General features: G+C 47.2%; 1 protein-coding gene across 1 annotated transcript in view; it reads left to right on the plus strand.

The window, feature by feature from the left end:
* The first annotated feature begins 5,259 nt into the window (after window positions 1-5,259).
* Window positions 5,260-17,088, plus strand: part of SLC6A5 (solute carrier family 6 member 5) — a 50,251-nt gene continuing 38,422 nt past the window's right edge. Inside the window, exons 1-4 of the mRNA XM_024347011.3 lie at window positions 5,260-5,387; window positions 5,728-5,901; window positions 12,922-13,063; window positions 15,993-16,125. Of these exons, the coding sequence (XP_024202779.1) occupies window positions 5,279-5,387; window positions 5,728-5,901; window positions 12,922-13,063; window positions 15,993-16,125 (558 nt within the window). The 5' untranslated portion in view covers window positions 5,260-5,278. The remainder of the gene's footprint in view (window positions 5,388-5,727; window positions 5,902-12,921; window positions 13,064-15,992; window positions 16,126-17,088) is intronic.

Raw genomic sequence — 17,088 nt, forward strand, 5'->3', positions numbered from 1 at the left:
TGGGGAAACCGGTTGGCAGTGCCAGGTGGTGGATGCGGGAGGCGGCTTTGGGGCTTCGGAAGCTCGCACTGCGCTGGGGTCGGCAGTTCAGGGCGCGAGGGCTGCAGTGACCCTGCCAGAGGGGCCACGACCTGCCCCTTCCCAGCCTTGGCGGTAGCGGGAATACAGGTCCAGATCCACGAAAGAGTTGAGGAAGATAGATTCCACCCTTTTATGCAGACAGACTCCCTCTCCTGCCAATGACTGTCTTTTCTTTTCAAAAATAATTTCTTAATTAAACAAAAAGAGGGTTAAAATTCAGAACAAAGCCACGTGGTGGTGGCTGGGGATGGAGGGGTAGGAGGATAATAGTTTAAGTTTTGTAGCCTTTACACTGCCAGTTACCTTTATTACATGAGAACTCATTTGATGCGAGGTGGGTTTACCTGAGGCTACTGAAGCTTAAGTTTTGGGGCCTGTCCTTTGCCTGGGTCCTTCCAAAACCTGGTGTCTACTTTTGCCATAATTTTCTATTTTTTTCCCTAAAGTAACCTCCCTCAATTGTGTAAGCTTCAGGCCCCACCAATCTTAAACCCCTCTTGCATTTGATCCTTTACTACTTAATTAGAGGTGTGAAAAACCCACAGAGCAAATCCCAATCCTTGGGTTATGAATAAAGGCAGCTTTTGCTGGTGGCCCGCTATCTCATATAGGCTTTTGTTCTCTTCAATTTCCCTCTCGTCTCTCTCCTTCCTTCTCTGATCTCTTCTTTCTTCTGTCCTTTTTCATCAACTTCAGCTCTTCCCTTCTCACTGCCTGCCTTTCTGCTATTTCCTCTCCTTTCCTGGCCTCAGGGGCTATGCATATATCCAGCAGTGGGGCCTGGACCAAAATTTGTGCCTGTGTGAGGTTTAGGATTTATACAACCCTTCTATCCTTAGTCACTTTAGTGTTTGCACACACACACACACACACACACATACACATTCACACTTATCCACAGGCCCACATAGCAGGAGCTTGTGGTGTCAGAACTAGAAATAAACATAGAATTTCCCACTTGCCTTTCCTTTCGGGGTCCACATCCGGAGTGTTTTTCTATGTATATTATCTGCCTCTGACAGCATGTATCCCACAGTGTGACCCCAGGTGGAGCAGAATATTTGTTTCACTTGTCTTGCTTAACCTCCGCACTGCGGCAGAAGGAGCTGGAACTCCCACCCTTTGCAGCCCTGGAAGGATTGAAGGGTGGGATTAGGAATGGAGGTGGTCTGTGTGTGGGAGGATTAGAGGGAGGATGTTAAAGATGTCTGGTTTCTGGAAGTACTTATTTTCAGCCCTGCCCATCTTTCTGATTGTGCCTTTCTGACACTCACCCTGGCCCTTTCTCCCTCCCTAAGACTTCTCCTGACAGCTGCTGCTGTGTCCTGCACACCCTGTAGAAAAGTATGAGACCTAGCAAGTTACTACAATAGGAGGTGAAGGGTGACTGAGAAGGTGGAAACTGTGTGGTGGCCTGAGTCCCTGGAAAGCTTTGTGCAGTGTCTAGGTGTCCTGAACATTTTCAGAGTTTATTTGGGGTGGTCTGCCCCCCATTTTTCCTGCTTACTAGTGAGGCATTCCAGGACCAGGCACTGCCCCAAGAAAGCATCTTCGTGTGAGCTTGAAGAAATGAGCCTCAAAGATTCATAGACTGCTGGAGCTGGCAAGGGCTTCAGGGGACAGTCATTCTAAGCCTCTTTTACAGATGAGACACGGAGGTTCAGAGAGAGCAAGTGGCTTGCCTGGGGTTATCCAGCTGGTTAGTAGCAAAATTTAGACCAGAACTCAAGGTTGTAGATGGCTTGTCTCTTCCCATATCAACCTTTTTTGTTTGTTTGTTTTCCGTCTTGTTTCACCTTCAAATCTCCCTCCTGCCCATCTCCCTTGCATTAGTCTTGAAGGATGCCTTCTTAAATTAGTTGACCAGGCAGGTTCTGGTTTGGTCAGGAAAGTAAGCCAGGGGCTCTGGCTGGCTTGGGCATTGCAGCTCTCTTTCTGGTCTTGGCACACACTCTAAAGGAAGAAACGGCTGAGGAGGGGGTGCGGTGAAGGTTTTTTTTGTGGGAGAGGGTTAATTAGGAACCTGCTTGCTGGGAACTCCAGGCATGATGTTGGGGGAGCCTGCTTGCCAAATAAATTCTTGGTAAGGGGTTGGGGATGGAGGGACCTGCTTGCAATCACCTTACAGGTTCAAGGTTTGGGGAGAGCTGCTTGCTGGTGCGCCCTGACTGTATGATCTGGGAAAGAGGGGTTTTGGGTCTGTTTAAGATGGATCTTCAGATCAGAATTGAGGACCTGCTTGCTGATTGACTCTCAGTGCAGGGTTGAGGGGTGAGGTCCCTGCTTGTAGATGCATCCTTTCTTTAGATTTGGGGTCCTGCTTGCTGATGCATCCTCGGTTGAGAAGTGGGAGCCTGCTTGCTGGGAAGGACCCCTAGCGGGGGGAGGGTGGAAGGGGCCTGCTTGTGGACCTACTCGGGGCTGTTATCGACAATGTGCTTTTCCGCCCCCAGGAGGACGAGCAAGGGGATGAGAATAAGGCCCGAGGGAACTGGTCCAGCAAACTGGACTTCATCCTGTCCATGGTGGGGTACGCAGTGGGGCTGGGCAATGTCTGGAGGTTTCCCTACCTGGCCTTCCAGAACGGGGGAGGTATGGCTTTTCCGCTCTTTCCGCCTGCGGCGGGGCGGGGCGGGCACCTGAGGGTTGGGTGGGACAGGAGCCCTCAGGCAGGGCCGCCGGGCGGGGAGGCTCAGGACAGCCTCCTCAGGCTCCAGCCCTACACCTCGTAGGCTTGAGTGCACAACCAGAGGGCGGGGGCGACCATAATCGATAGGCATTAGATCCCGGAGTATCTTATCTAGAGAGGGACACAGCGGAGGAGTGAGGACCCACAAACCCCCACTGACCCAGTTTTGGGGCCTGGGTCCTGAGCCACGTAAGCATGGGTGCTAGCGGTCAAGCGTTCAGAGAGCGGCGGCACTCCGGGCATCCAACGAGGTTAGAGCCAGCAGCTGTGCAGTCCTGGAGCCCTGATTCAGGATTATATCCTGTCTTCCTAGGGGACTCCTTAGGAGATCTAAGAGGTGAGGGGGAAGGGGTTGAGGCTGTGCTGTCAAAAACCTCTCAGAAGTGCCTGCCACCCCCGCCTTCTTCTGCTTCTTGAAGCAGAACATATTTTGATTTTAGTAAAATCTTACAGCGAAAACAGGTTTCTTTCATCTGCCCTAAATTGGGGGAAGGTGCTGCTTTTGAATGAAAGCCGTTTCAGAGGTGGGGAGGACACTAGTTAGGCTTGCATCGGCTGCTGGGCCACTATGCTCCCTTGTACCTCTTCTGTACCCACCGAGGAGGGACCTGGCACATTCACGATCCCTCTGGCCCTCCCAGCGTTTAGGTGCCGCGGGGCCGGCCGCTCTCTAGCAATAGGAATTTGAACCTGGAGCCCCGTCCCACATCTTCTCAACTGGACCGAAGGGACAAGCAATGCACTGCTTCACCCCATAGGTCAGGCAGTTTAAGGGTTTTTGTTCTTTTGTTTTTGTCTCTTGGGTCCGCTTCAGGCGGAATTTGTTGCAGCAGAACGGACAGGTGCTGCACCACCGGACGGTTAAAGCGCAAAACATAGGCCGCTACTCCCGTCCTCTCCAGTTCCAAATTAGGACACTTTGACAAGTACTTATGAGGACCTCAGAGCATTTGCCATCGGGGGTGCCCTGAAAACAGACCAGGTACCGGCCACACGAATAGAGGCACCCAGATAGGTTCCCGTTTGGTTTTCCGCAGGGCGCCCTCAGGCCAGGATGCTACAACAAGGCTTCCAGCGACTAGAAGGGGAGTGGGTTATCAGGGTAGTGGATGGGGAGGGAGTTCCAGCAAAAGGAGGTAGGCCCGCGCAAGTGCCCGCGCTTTGCCCGCCCGGGATCTGCGAAGAGCGGCGGAGCAGATCTCAGGGTTCCGGAGGAGCCAGGCTCTGTGATGCGAGGCAGCCTGTTCCACACTGCGGCTCGAGGCCCCTCAGCCCTCAGTGCGGGGTGGAGGGCTCGCCGCTCCTTTTCAGGAGCAGAGGAGGACTGCACAATCCCTGTCTTGAGAGGATAAAGCAGGACCCCGGTTTTACTGCCCAGCAGCCGGTGGCTGCCCCTGGGCCTTCCTGGCTTGGAGAGCCCCGGGCAGGAAAGGCCCTGCCATCAAACAGGAAGTGCGGAGGGGCGGGAGCATGAAGAGTAGACTGGAGAAAGATCAGTTTTCCCTCCGCTGAGGCCAGTGTTCTGCGCTCGCGCATCTCCAGTACCCACCTTGACTCTGGCCCATGCAGCAGCATGTTCTGGTCAAAACCTTTTCAAAAATCATGACCATTCCCCAAGTCCCTCCCAAACAACCTCAAAGAATGTTGAAGGGAAAGAACCCTAGAGAAGTCTCAGTGACTCTATGGAGGCCTGCCAAGTACTATTGCCCTAGACGGGGCATTTTGAGGAATAAAGAGATGCAGCGCAAACAACATTAGGGGCTCACAGGCTGAATAAGACACTTACATAAAAATTATCAAGTGATCGGTGCCTGGAGAAAGGTACTGTGGGAGGACTCAGAAGGGAGACTTCTTGGAGGAGGAAGCATTTGAGTTGACCTTGAAGGATGGAAGGAACTTCTCATATGGAGAAGGGCGTTGAGAAGCGTGTGATGGGGATGGAGATGGGTTTAGGAAGAAGGATGGGTATCCCCCAATGGCTGTCTGGCAGAGCCTGCCCAACCCTGGTTGGCAGAAGGTGTTCAGGTAACTTACTGTAGAGGAGGGCTCCTGGAGTTTAGCTTAGAAGATTTTGGGTCCTGGGAGGGCTGAGGCTCTGATAAGATTTCACCAACCTGAATCCAGTAGTGAGTCAAAGGCATGGACTGGTTGAGCTCTGAGAGGGCTTCATTTTGGGAAACTGAAGTGCTATAATAAAAAAAGAAAATAATAAAACCCCATCAGCACATATCCCTAGCCATCTGCCAGTGGAGAGTTGAAATAAGGAGTGTATTTGCATGGGTACCCTTATACTTTTTGGAGGAGGGCTCTTAAATATCTGTGGGTGACTGTTGCTGAAACAGGACATCAAAGGGCTTCTTCAGGAATGGAGCTAAATTGTCCTTTAGTTCTTTGAGAGGGAGCCCAGCCCCCAACCCAGAGGGTTAAGGAGGGCAGCAGCGTGCTTTTACCTCCTAGGGCTCTCACTCCCCACTCTCTTTCCAAGGTGCTTTCCTCATCCCTTACCTGATGATGCTGGCTCTGGCTGGATTACCCATCTTCTTCTTGGAGGTGTCGCTGGGCCAGTTTGCCAGCCAGGGGCCAGTGTCTGTGTGGAAGGCCATCCCAGCTCTACAAGGTGAGTCCAGCCTGCCGCTCAGCCTCCTCAGGCCCTTTCTTACTCTGTCCCCTCTGGCACCATGCAGCCCCAGGGAGGGAGACCTGCCTTTGTGGTTAATAGAACTAACTCTTTCCTTCCTTTATTTGATCCTTCTGAATAATGGCCCAAGATCACCTCTGGCATTGTTGAGTTCCCAGCAGAATGCCTTCATATCCCTGGTAGACATACAGTCCACTCTGCTATTAGTGCATCCATTCTGTACAAGAGAGCCTAGGCCTAGGTCCCCACCCTATGCCCAACTCTAAGAATTCCATAGCATTTAAGATGGAATGAACCCCTGGAATTTTTGCTTCTGCAGGCTGTGGCATCGCGATGCTGATCATCTCTGTCCTAATAGCCATATACTACAATGTGATTATTTGCTATACACTTTTCTACCTGTTTGCCTCCTTTGTGTCTGTACTACCCTGGGGCTCCTGCAACAACCCTTGGAATACGCCAGAATGCAAAGATAAAACCAAACTTTTATTAGGTAAGTTTGGAAATACCTGCTTTAGGTGTGTGTATTCTAAACTATCCATTTATTCAGCAAAATAATTGAACATATATTATGCATGCTAGGACCTATACTAGGTTCTGGGAACACAGAGATTACATCAAACTATCAAATATACTTAATTCTAACATAAAACTTAAGGAGCTCCTGGCCCAGAGGAAAGCTTAATCAAATTTTTGTTTGCTTATGAATAGCTGAAATCTTTGTTAAAAATGCAGGTTCACAGGCCCACAAGATAGTCTGATTTATAGATTTGGTTGGGTTCAGAAAATTTGCATTTTAACAAGTCGTTGTAGAATTTTATTTTGTTTTATAGTGTTTCTTAGACTAGCAGCATTACCTGTATGGTGGTTAGAAGCCCCGCCCTAGCCTTTCTGAATAGATTTGCATTTTAAGTAGGTTCCCAGGGGACTTATCTGCATGGTACAATTTGAAAAGTGATGGTCTAATTCCTAGAGTCCAGGAGAGCGATCCTGGGGCCAGACTTCACAAGATACTGCTCAGTGCATGAGGTGAATATGAGAGTGGACCCTTAGACCACTCTGATAAAAATGTAGTGTCTAGAAGAGGGCAAGATACTGGGGAGTCAGGGAGTGTTCCTGGAAGATGCTTCAGATGTGAAATAGATTGGGACTTGAGGCCTTGGCAGAAAGTGTCAGCTTCTTGGGTCAAGGGCAAGAGAGTGAATGTGAGGAGAAGTAGGGGCAGCTATGTCAGAAAGTCTTTCTGGTCTATACCTCTGTCACTGACTGTATGTATGTCTGGGTCAAGTGACTCTCTCTGGATCTGCTTTCCTTCTCTAAAAAACAGAAATAAAAATGTTCTTCCTCTACCTACCTTATGGGGATTGCTGTAAGGAGAAAAGAAATGAGGAGTGTGATACAGTTGCAGAAGCATATAACTCTACAAATAAAAGGTGCTAGTAGCAGTCACTTTGGAAGCTCTCGTCATTTTAAAGGGAACCTAGAAACAAGTAGTTTCTTCTTTCTCCAGTAGATCTGTTAATTCTCCTCAGCTAGGTCTGTGCTGAGACCAGCTTCCTGTGATCTCTGTATGATTGGCTCTTAGTGTTGCCCTCCAAAACCAGCTTTTTTCATGATGGAACTAGGACACTATTTAACCCTTCAAGTATATTAAGGGCAAAAATATGAATTCTTCCCTCTTGCAGACCCAGAGAGATGACATTTTTTTCTGCATTTTCTGCCATGAACATGTGTTTATTTTATAGTCTCTCTGTCTGTCTGTCTGTCTGTCTGTCTCTCTCTCTCTCTCTCTCTCTCTCTGTGTGTGTGTGTGTGTGTGTGTGTGTTTAAAGCAGGCTGAGCGTGTTGACTGGATCAGGCACATGGGTGGAGGCACAAGAGACACAGAAGCCCCTGTCTCTGGCTTCCAGTCTGGCTCACCATCGCCTGGGAGACATGAAAGGCAGAGCAAAGATATGACACAGCTCAGCTCCTACTCATCTGGTACAAACCATTAAAATGATGCAAGCTCTGAGCACAAGGAGACAATGTACATTTTTCACGCTGATTGTTTCCTGCAAGTATATGACCAGGCTGAGCAGATCCTATCTCATTCTTACCCAGTGTTTTAATTTTTAATTTTTTTTGTTGTTGTTGAAAAGAAAAACAAGGTGTCAATCCACACTCTTTCTTTGTGCAGCCCCTCCATCTGTCATTCTCTGTGTTATCAGCACGTGAGTGTGTTCTGTTCCTGGCGCCAGGCTATCCCTTGCAGGTGTATTGGTCCTTTGGAATTCTGGGGTGACTTAGAAAAGTTGATGGTGGCCTGACTTGCAGAGCCCCACTGCTCTGCTGGACAAATCAGGAGTCTAGACAACGGATATTGCCAGGCTGTTTCCCAAATGGTCATATTGAGCAAGCCTTCCTTAAGAGATGGATAAACTCTTTCCCCAGCATTTCCCACCAATTGCCTTCCAGTCTCACCTTCTCTCTCACAACCCCATAACTACCCACACCCTGTGACTGCTGGGCAAAAGGACTCATCCCAGGAGAGAGGGGCTGAATGGCTAGCTATTGTGACCTTCATGTGCAGCTTGGAGCTGCCCCATGACACTCTCAGTGCTGCAAGGGACACATTCCGTGGGGATACCAGGCAACCATACCCACTCCAGCCCCAGAGGAAAGCCCTGGATCTGTGGGTGGGGAGAGGCAGCGTTTGCCACATCTTTCTGTGATGCAGGTTGTAAGAGAGGCTGCTGTCTTTAGGGTGACTCAACTCTCCAAGTATCTGTAATGGAGAATGACTAGTCTGTGCCCTGTCAAGTGAGACCAGCGGCTTTACGTGAAAATAGGAGCTAGCTGGGTCACGTAAAATAGGAACAACATAAATACCATTTCTATTTCCGGAATGGCTTCATTTTCATTACAACTTTAATTAAATGATTCCTTTTCTCCCTGGTCTTTCATGTGCTTTCATTTATTAATAATTGCCCAAGTAAAGAGAATCCCATTCCACAGCTTCCAATTTAGCACGATCATTATCGCTGTTCTTTGTTCGGGGTTGCTGGGCCGCAGAGCTCTCTGATGAGATGGCCCATCATTCCCTCGCGGGTAGACCCGAAGGCGCCGGGCGCTGGGAAGCATGCTCCTGCCGCCCGGTGGTGGGAGGGGATATTGCAGGAGGCTTGGGGCTGCGGAGCGAGCGAGTGGGGAGCCTGGGAACCCTGCTGCATTGCTGCAGGAACGGTGACCTTGTGCTGCTGCGGCGGCAGTGATCTACAGACATCCAGAGACGCTCTCTAGTGAGGCTGCCTGCGTGCTTCACAATTGCAACTTGGGAATCGAGAGATTTGGTGTTTGCCCTCGTGTTAGTGATCTCTCCAGTCTTGGGTGGACGTAATGTTTGGCAGGAGGGCTAGAAATAACTTATGTGCTTATTTACAGAACAGAGATATGGAGTGTTCTTTAATTGTCTTCATTCACGTCACTGCTGGGGGAAACAAAAGCTTTCCTGGTAAATATTTGATAATGATTAGGTGGGAATCCTCCTGAAACTCTGTTATTTGATTAAAGAAGATACTTTGAATAGGAAGATATTTTTAGGCCCCGAAGTGGAGATTCTCAACCAGGGGAGATTTTGCAGGGGACATTTGGCAACGTTCAGAGACGTTTTTAGTTGTTGCAGCTGGGTGGGCTCCTGGCATTTAGTAGGTGTAGGCCAGGGATTCTGCTAAATATCCTGCAATGCACAGGACGGTCCCACAGCCAAGAATTACTAAAGCTGTCCTTGCAGGGTTAACAAGAATTCTAGACAGAAGTATTGTTATAATCAGCATTAATCAGGCTGTGCTTTTGACTCACTTCCTTGAAACCAAAAATTGAGTAACACTACGTACATTTGCATCCCCATTGTTCCTATAGATGAGATTTCTGATGCTAGAATCATAAGGCTTTTGTTTAAGAATTGCTTAAGCAGATCCTGAATTCCAGCAAAACAGCTGATGCCAACCAGTTTAAAGACTCCTACCAGCTTTAACAGGAGCTCATGCCTGTAATCCCAGCACCTTGGGAAGCCAAGGTGGATGGATCACTTGAGGCCAGGAGTTGGAGACCATCCTGGGCAACACGGCAAAACCCTGTCTCTACTAAAAATACAAGAATTAGCTGGAAGTGTTGGCACACACCTGTAATCCCAGCTACTTTGGAGGCTGAGACATGAGAATCACTTGAACCCTGGAGGTAGAGGTTGCAGTGAGCAGAGATTGTGCCACTGCACCCTAGCCTGGGTGACACAGTGAGACTGTCTCAAAAACCAAAAAACAAACAAATGAAAAAAGGTTCCCACAGAGGAACTGAATCAGTGTGAGAATGCTTTTCTTCATCTCTCTGTCCCAGGACTTCACCCTGTACTCTTCAACCTACTCCAAAACCCTAGCTCCAAACTCTTTGAGGAGATGGATTTGAGGTTTCCTCCTATCTCCTTGTTCAGTGGCTCTTATGATTAAACCTCTTTCTCTGCTGCAACGCAGGAAACTCTATTTGCTTCCTGCGAGTATATGACCAGGCTGAGCAGACCCTATCTCATTCTTACCCAGTGGTTTATTTGTTTATTTATTTTGGTGAAAAAAAAAACAAAAAAAACAAGGTGTCAATCCCCACTCTTTCTTTGTGCAGCCCCTCCATCTGTCATTCTCTGTGTTATCAGCACATGAACGTGTTCTGTTCCTGGGCCCAGGCTGTCCCTTGCAGGGGTATTGGTCCTTTGGAATTCTGGGGTGACTTTAAAAAGGTCCTCTTCTCTTAATTAAACCTCTTTCTCTGCTGCAACGCAGGGTCTTGGTGAAGTATTGACTCACTGTGCCTGTTGGGCAATGGACCTATTGCGGTTACTTTATCTGACCCCAAATGCCATTAGTACAGCTATTGAGAAACCCTGGTCTAAAGAACTACTGAAAGGGAAGGGATTCTTATTATTGTTTCCATTTTTACCCAACATTCTAAGAAACTCTGCGGTGTGTATGGGAAGTGGTAGGCAATTTATGGCAGGCAAGTGGCCTTACGGGAGATGATGCTGAAGACTAGAGATACTCTCTCCAGAAAAAGCTATAACAATGATGATTGAGTTATGGCTAAAATTTATTGAGTGCCAGCTGTGTGCCAGGCATTGTGGGAAGATTTTTAATTTGTGATCTCTCTTCATTTAGTCCTTATTGCAACCCTGAACAACTATGACCAGAAAATGGAGGCTTGGACAAATGGAACTCATTCAAGCTCTCGGGAGTAGTGGAACGCCTGAACTCACATTCTTGCCCACTATGCTTTTCCACAGAGAACATAAAATGGGAGTCCATGCACCAGATTAAGCCTGCTTCTTAAAATTATTTATTTATTTTAGAGAAAGGGTCTCATTCTGTTGCCCAGGTTGGAGTGCAGTGGTGCAATCACAGCTCACTGAAACCTTGAACTCCTGGGCTTAAGCAATCCTCCTCCCTCAGCCTCCTGAGTAGTTAGGATTATAGATGTGCAGTACTGCACCTGGCTAATTTTTAAAATGTTTTGTACAGATAGGGGTCTTGTTATGTTGCCTAGGCTGGTCTTGAAGTCTTGGGCTCAAGCCATCCTCCTGCCTTGGCTTCCCAAACTGTTGGGATTATAGGTGTGAGCCACCCTGCCCAGCCACTTTTTGTTATTGTTGCTCCTGGTATTTAAAGACAATTTTAACACATTCAATATTTTTAAATGGAGATATTTCATGTAAGTTTATAGATTTTCTGCATCTTTTGCCACAACATCTGGAAAAGCTTGGCACTGATTGGCTGGAGTGCTCTCTGGTTGGCCACAGTCCCCACCTCTCTCTATTATTTTCTAATTTTATGCCTTCCTCATTTGTGTCATCATCCTGGCTTCTGTAGGTGTTTGAATTTATAATCCCTGCTCCCTATTCACATTGGAGTGCCTAAGTCATTGACTCCAAAGAGAGAGCTTGTTTACATCCTGTCTTGATGTATGACCTTGGCTAGCCACTGCATCCCTCTGTGCCCCAGCTTTCCTTATCTGTAACATAGAGATAATAACAGTACCTTCTCTTAGGGGGTGGTGTGAAGCTTAAATTAGTCAATGCATGCAAAGTACTTAAAACAGTGCCGTAAACGTGGTAACTGCCATATAAGTGTAAGTTGTTGTTGTTATTGTTACTATGTGCTCCTTTGCAAAATAATGTCCTTTGGGATTAGTCCTGGTGGATTCTTTATTTAAGGTATTTGTCAGTTTATCTGTATTTTAAAGAGAGGCATTGTAAAATGGTCAGAAAGACTTCAGATTCTTCCTATTTAAAATGACAATAATAATATATACCTCCTGGGTTTTATGAGGATTTCATGAGATAATCATTAAAGTGTTCAACACAGAGCCTGACATACTAAGACTCACAGGGTTAATTTCCTTTCTCCATCCCTGCCTAGATCAGGCCTTCTCAACCTTGGTACCACCGATGTTTTGGACTAAATAATTCTTTTTTTTTTTTTTTTTTTAAGAGACATGGTCTTGCTTCATCACCCAGGCTGGGAATGCAGTGGCATGATCATGTCTCACTGCAGCCTTGCATTTCTGGGCTCAAGCAATCCTCCTGCCTCAGCCTCCCAAGTATTTAGGACTACAGGTGTGTGCCATCATGCCTGGCTAAGGGACTGAACAATTCTTTGTTGTGGGGGGCTGTCCTGTGCATTGTAGGATATTTAGTATTAGCATCCCTGGCCTCTACTTATTAGACACCAGTAAGCACCAGGTCCCCAAGGTGTGACAACTAAAAATGCCTCCAGACTTGCCAAATGTTTCCTGGAGAGAAGACTCATCCCCAGTTGAGCACCACACTGTCAGGTCCTGTCACAGGATCCCCGGTAGACGGCGTGGTGGCTGCCTCTGCTTACCCACGTGAGAGTAGAAAGTACACAGCACGTGTATCCTAGAGTACTTACTAAATGTGGTGCCAGGCAGTGGGTCCAAGGTGAACTTCTTAGAAAGCCTTCTGTAGCAGTACCCTTCAGGGGGTCTGCTTATTTTCTAATTAAATTCGTTTCAGCAATTTATTTATTTTCTGCAGAGTCATAAGGATCTGAGTTCGAATCCTGATTCTCTTCCTCATAAGCTGTGTGGCTTCAGTAGAGTTACCTACCTCTTTAAGCCTGTTTCCTTATTTTGAAAATGGAAGATTATAGTACCTCCTGCATAGGCTGTTGTGAGGATTAAATGAGATAATGCATGCAAAATACTTGCCTACCACATAGAGAGTGTTCTGTAAATGCCTTTGTCATCAGTACAAGGTGCAGTTGTGGGGACTGGGGGCTCTGATGGAGAAAACATAATTCTTTGGTTCTTTTCTTAATATATCTGGCTTTGCCCAGTTAATCCTTTCCTGAAGGTACTCTCCAATATTTGCAAATATTTTTGGCATTCATTTTTAAACTGCTGCAGAGAGACAAATCTCTGTTTTCTGTACAGATTTCACTGTGTTTCTATTCTGTCCTCTCCTAAACAGATTCCTGTGTTATCAGTGACCATCCCAAAATACAGATCAAGAACTCGACTTTCTGCATGACCGCTTATCCCAACTTGACAATGGTTAATTTCACCAGCCAGGCCAATAAGACATTTGTCAGTGGAAGTGAAGAGTATTTCAAGTAAGATGACTTTCTTTTTCCTTTTTTACCTTCTAAGAGAAACACAGTGAATTAATAAATATTCAATTTGCAGACCAGAGGTGTGGGTAGCCCAAGGGATGAGATCAGAGAGGAAGGTTTTCTCCCTGGTTTGGCTTCCAAGAGCAGATTGTTGTGTCTTCTGAGCCTGGAAAGCAGAGCTGGATGAATGACAGCAGTAGGAGCAGAATCAGTGCGGCTGTAATTCATGATGCTGATGAAAAGCCCATTTCAAAACCTTGATCCAGTGTGATCTAAGTGGACTGTCAGTTAACCAGATTATTTTTTCTTCCATCTGCACTTGGCTTCAGGGAAGAGAGACAAAAAGAAAAGAAGTCATGTTCAAAGCTTTAGTGTAAATAAGAACAAATTCATTTTTTTCCTTTTTTTACAGCTTTGCCTTAGTTTTGTACTTTTTAATATCAGTATTGCTAGACATTGGAGATTGAGGTTCAGGGATACTTGAAGATCCTCAGCTACCATTGGAAGATTTAGTGAAGTTCATAAAATTATTTTTTTCTTTTCTTTCTTTCCTTTTTTTTTTTTTGAGATGGAGTCTCGCTCTGTTGCCCAGGCTGGAGTGCAGTGGCGTGATCTCGGCTCACTGCAACCTCTGCCTCTGGGTTCAAGTTATTCTCCTGCCTCAGCCTCCCGAGTAGCTGGGACTACAGGCGCGTGCCACCATGCTCGGCTAATTTTTTGTACTTTTAGTAGAGACGGGGTTTCACCGTGTTAGCCAGGATGGCCTCGATCTCCTGACCTTGTGATCTGCTTGCCTCGGCCTCCCAAAGTGCTGGGATTACAGGTGTGAGCCACTGCACCCAGCCATGAAATTATGTCTTAAGGGAGATAAATGTAGACAGAGTTCATCATAGGGTACGTAAAGAGTGTTCTCTAGCTAAACTTTAATTCAGGGGTTGTAAATTCAAATGCACTCGGGCATGGCAGGAATATAAATGAGTAAAGTGAAAATAAATGAGATGATAGGGAGGGGTGGGGACTGTAGCAAACCAAAAAGGCTGCCTGTCGCTTGTATGGGAGGCCACTGGTGCTCAGCTCCTCTGATCACTGCCTTGTGAAAATGTGGGGCAGTGCTGCCAGAGCTTCTATTTTACAATAAAAGATGGAAATCAAGTCTGGATTTTTATGTGATCTCTCCTATTTTAAATGGCAGCAAAATAATTCAAATAGAACATGGGGATCAAATAAAATGCATAAATCAATGAGCCTCCAGTTTGTGGCTTTCACTTAGATGACAACAAATGATTGCTAATACCATGACTCTTCTCCCAATTGTCATTATTTCCTACTCCTGGTTTTCTTTCCTGTAGACTCAGGGTGTACATAGTTGTTCCCTGCAGAACAGAAGGGAGAGTTACCTAATTGATTAAATAGTCCCCTTTGACCATAACTACCATGAGGGTATTAGGGTGGGCCTTTAATTCTCCCTGAGCACTGAGCAACTGAGTCTGACCTGGTAGTATGATGAAATCTGAAAGACCGCCAAAAGCAGGTTTGCAAATCATTTTCCAGTACACTTAATCCATGCAGTCAGGTGTACTAAAAAGTGATTTGCAAACCTGCTTTTGGTGGCCTTTACTAATCCTCTTGGGCCAGTCTTGATTTCTAAGAAGAAATGTCATCAGGAGTTTCTTGGGACTTGTTTGAGGTCCTACAATTGAAGCATGGAGCAGTTGAGATGGCTAAGTCATGGAATTGTTGACTATATGGTTTACCTATTTTGGGCATGGGACATGGGGAAGGTCCTTTTCCTTGCTTGGCAAATATGGTCCTCAGGGTTTTGCCGTGGAACCAAGTTTAGTTCCAGCCTTGGTCTTCCCTAGTCAACTCTGAGCCCAGGTTGTGCCAGGGTTTGGGCCTGAAAGAGGCTCTGTCTGCACAGGGTTGGCCATCACTGTTATGAAAAGCATGTCTGTGTGTTGCCAAACAGCCTCTCAAGCTAGCCAGCTGGACCAGGAGTGGGGCTGCTGCCTACATTTCCTTCAGCAGGTCAGAATTCTCTGGGCCATCATTCCTACAGTCCTACAGAGCCTGGATGCTGGCTTGCCTTTCCTTTAGATCACAGAAAAACGTCAACCTACAAACACAGCAGTTTTACAGAGGATGTATGGCTAGATGGTTGCGGAGTAGAAAGAATTGTCTGAGTCTGTTATCAGGCACTGTCCCTGAAGCTGCCTCCTTTCCTCAGGGGTGAGGCTGCCCTGCTAGCCATTTGGCCAGGCAGGCCACGATGTCTTCATTATCTAAAGGAGTTGCCAGCAGCAGCTACAGCTGACCAGTGGCCTCTTCTGTTGGCAGCTGCTCATCTGTCTTAGAATGTTTTGCTTGAGCAAGGTCTAGGCAGCCCTGCTTTTATAATTAAGCCAACCTCAGCCTCAGGACATGCCCACACAACTTGAACTACAATCCAGGGCCACATTTTTCGTCATTTAGCATATGCAGTTTCCACTATGTACTAATTTTTAAAATTAAAATCACACAAATACTACCAGAATACATTCTCATAAAAGAGTAGAGCAATACAGAAAACACACAAAAATCACCCTTGACGGTTCAGAGTTTCTGTTGCACTTCTCCTGGGGATGTGCTAGTGACAGTGGAACTGACAGCCTTGTCCTGAAGCCTGCCCAGGGCCATGAGCAGCCTCCCAGCACATAATCAAGAGCACAGTAAATCCAGCTGGAGTCTTTGCAGATGGCTGTGGGCAAGAGCCCAGACCAGCAAATTCCCCACAGCCTGATGTGATTAGGTTCCTGATGGTGGGGTGGGTGGAGGATGCTGGGGTTTTGTGCAAGCCTCCTGGCTCTACTGGAGGCTTAAAGCCTGCTGCCTGTCACCTCCCTCTCTCCTTCTTTCTATCACTCCCCCCATCCCTCCTTCCAACTCTCAGGTACTTTGTGCTGAAGATTTCTGCAGGGATTGAATATCCTGGCGAGATCAGGTGGCCACTAGCTCTCTGCCTCTTCCTGGCTTGGGTCATTGTGTATGCATCGTTGGCTAAAGGAATCAAGACTTCAGGAAAAGTAAGCACTTGGATTTATCTAAGTAAGAGAAAGCTGTGCGACACCCAGGGGCGGTTGCTTTGGGGAGCAGGCAGAGCACTGGAAAGAGAGTCAGGAGCTGTGGATGCTAATTCTGACTCTGCCCTGGAGCAGCTGAGGGGCTGTGACTTCACTTTCATCTGCAAAATGGGGATGATAACACCTTTCTTGCAGGGCTGTTTTAAGGGTTAAATGAGACACATAGATACAGAGCTCTCAAGGGATGGTGGGGGTACTCTGATTAGGATTTCCTTCCTTTCCTCTCAGGGGCTGCCACTCATTCAGCAGAAGGAACCTCCCTGATATCATTCAGTCACTTTCCCTAAACTCTAGAATTTGTGCTGCTGGCTTTTTGCCTCTTGGTCTGGCTGCCAAGTTAGCTATTGCTTCTGCCAAGAAGCTGGCTGAAGATCAAAACTGTGTAGTAGATTCCCTCTCCTCACTCCCGGCCACCATGTTCATGGCCTTCCTTGCCTTTCTTTCAACTCTAAGCTTGACACTCTTCTACCCCATGTGCCCCTAGCACTAAAGGAAGATGGTCCTGCCCATGGAATTCTGGCTGAGCAATTACTTGGTAAGGGTCACTTAGTGATCGCTTGGCTGGGCCCTTTGGAGATGGTGAAACTCCCACCCAAGCTCAGTTCCAAGCCACAGAAAGAGAGGAGCCCATCGAACCTCAGGCCACAGTGGGCATTGTTGTAGGGGTCACAGTAACGTTTCTTCATCTCCTTGCAGCCTTAGAAAAACCTACTGAAGGTTGGGTGCGGTGGCTCAGGCCTGTAATCCCAGCACTTTGGGAGGCTGAGGCGGGTGGATCGTTTGAAGCCTGGAGTTCGAGACCACCCTGGCCAACATGGTGAAACCCCGTCTCTACGAAAAATACAAAAATTAGCTGGGCATGGTGGGGGGCACCTGTAGTCCCTGCTACTTGGGAGGCTGAGGCAG

This window comes from Pan troglodytes, chromosome 9 (assembly GCF_028858775.2).
Source record: "Pan troglodytes isolate AG18354 chromosome 9, NHGRI_mPanTro3-v2.0_pri, whole genome shotgun sequence".
NCBI lineage: Eukaryota > Metazoa > Chordata > Mammalia > Primates > Hominidae > Pan > Pan troglodytes.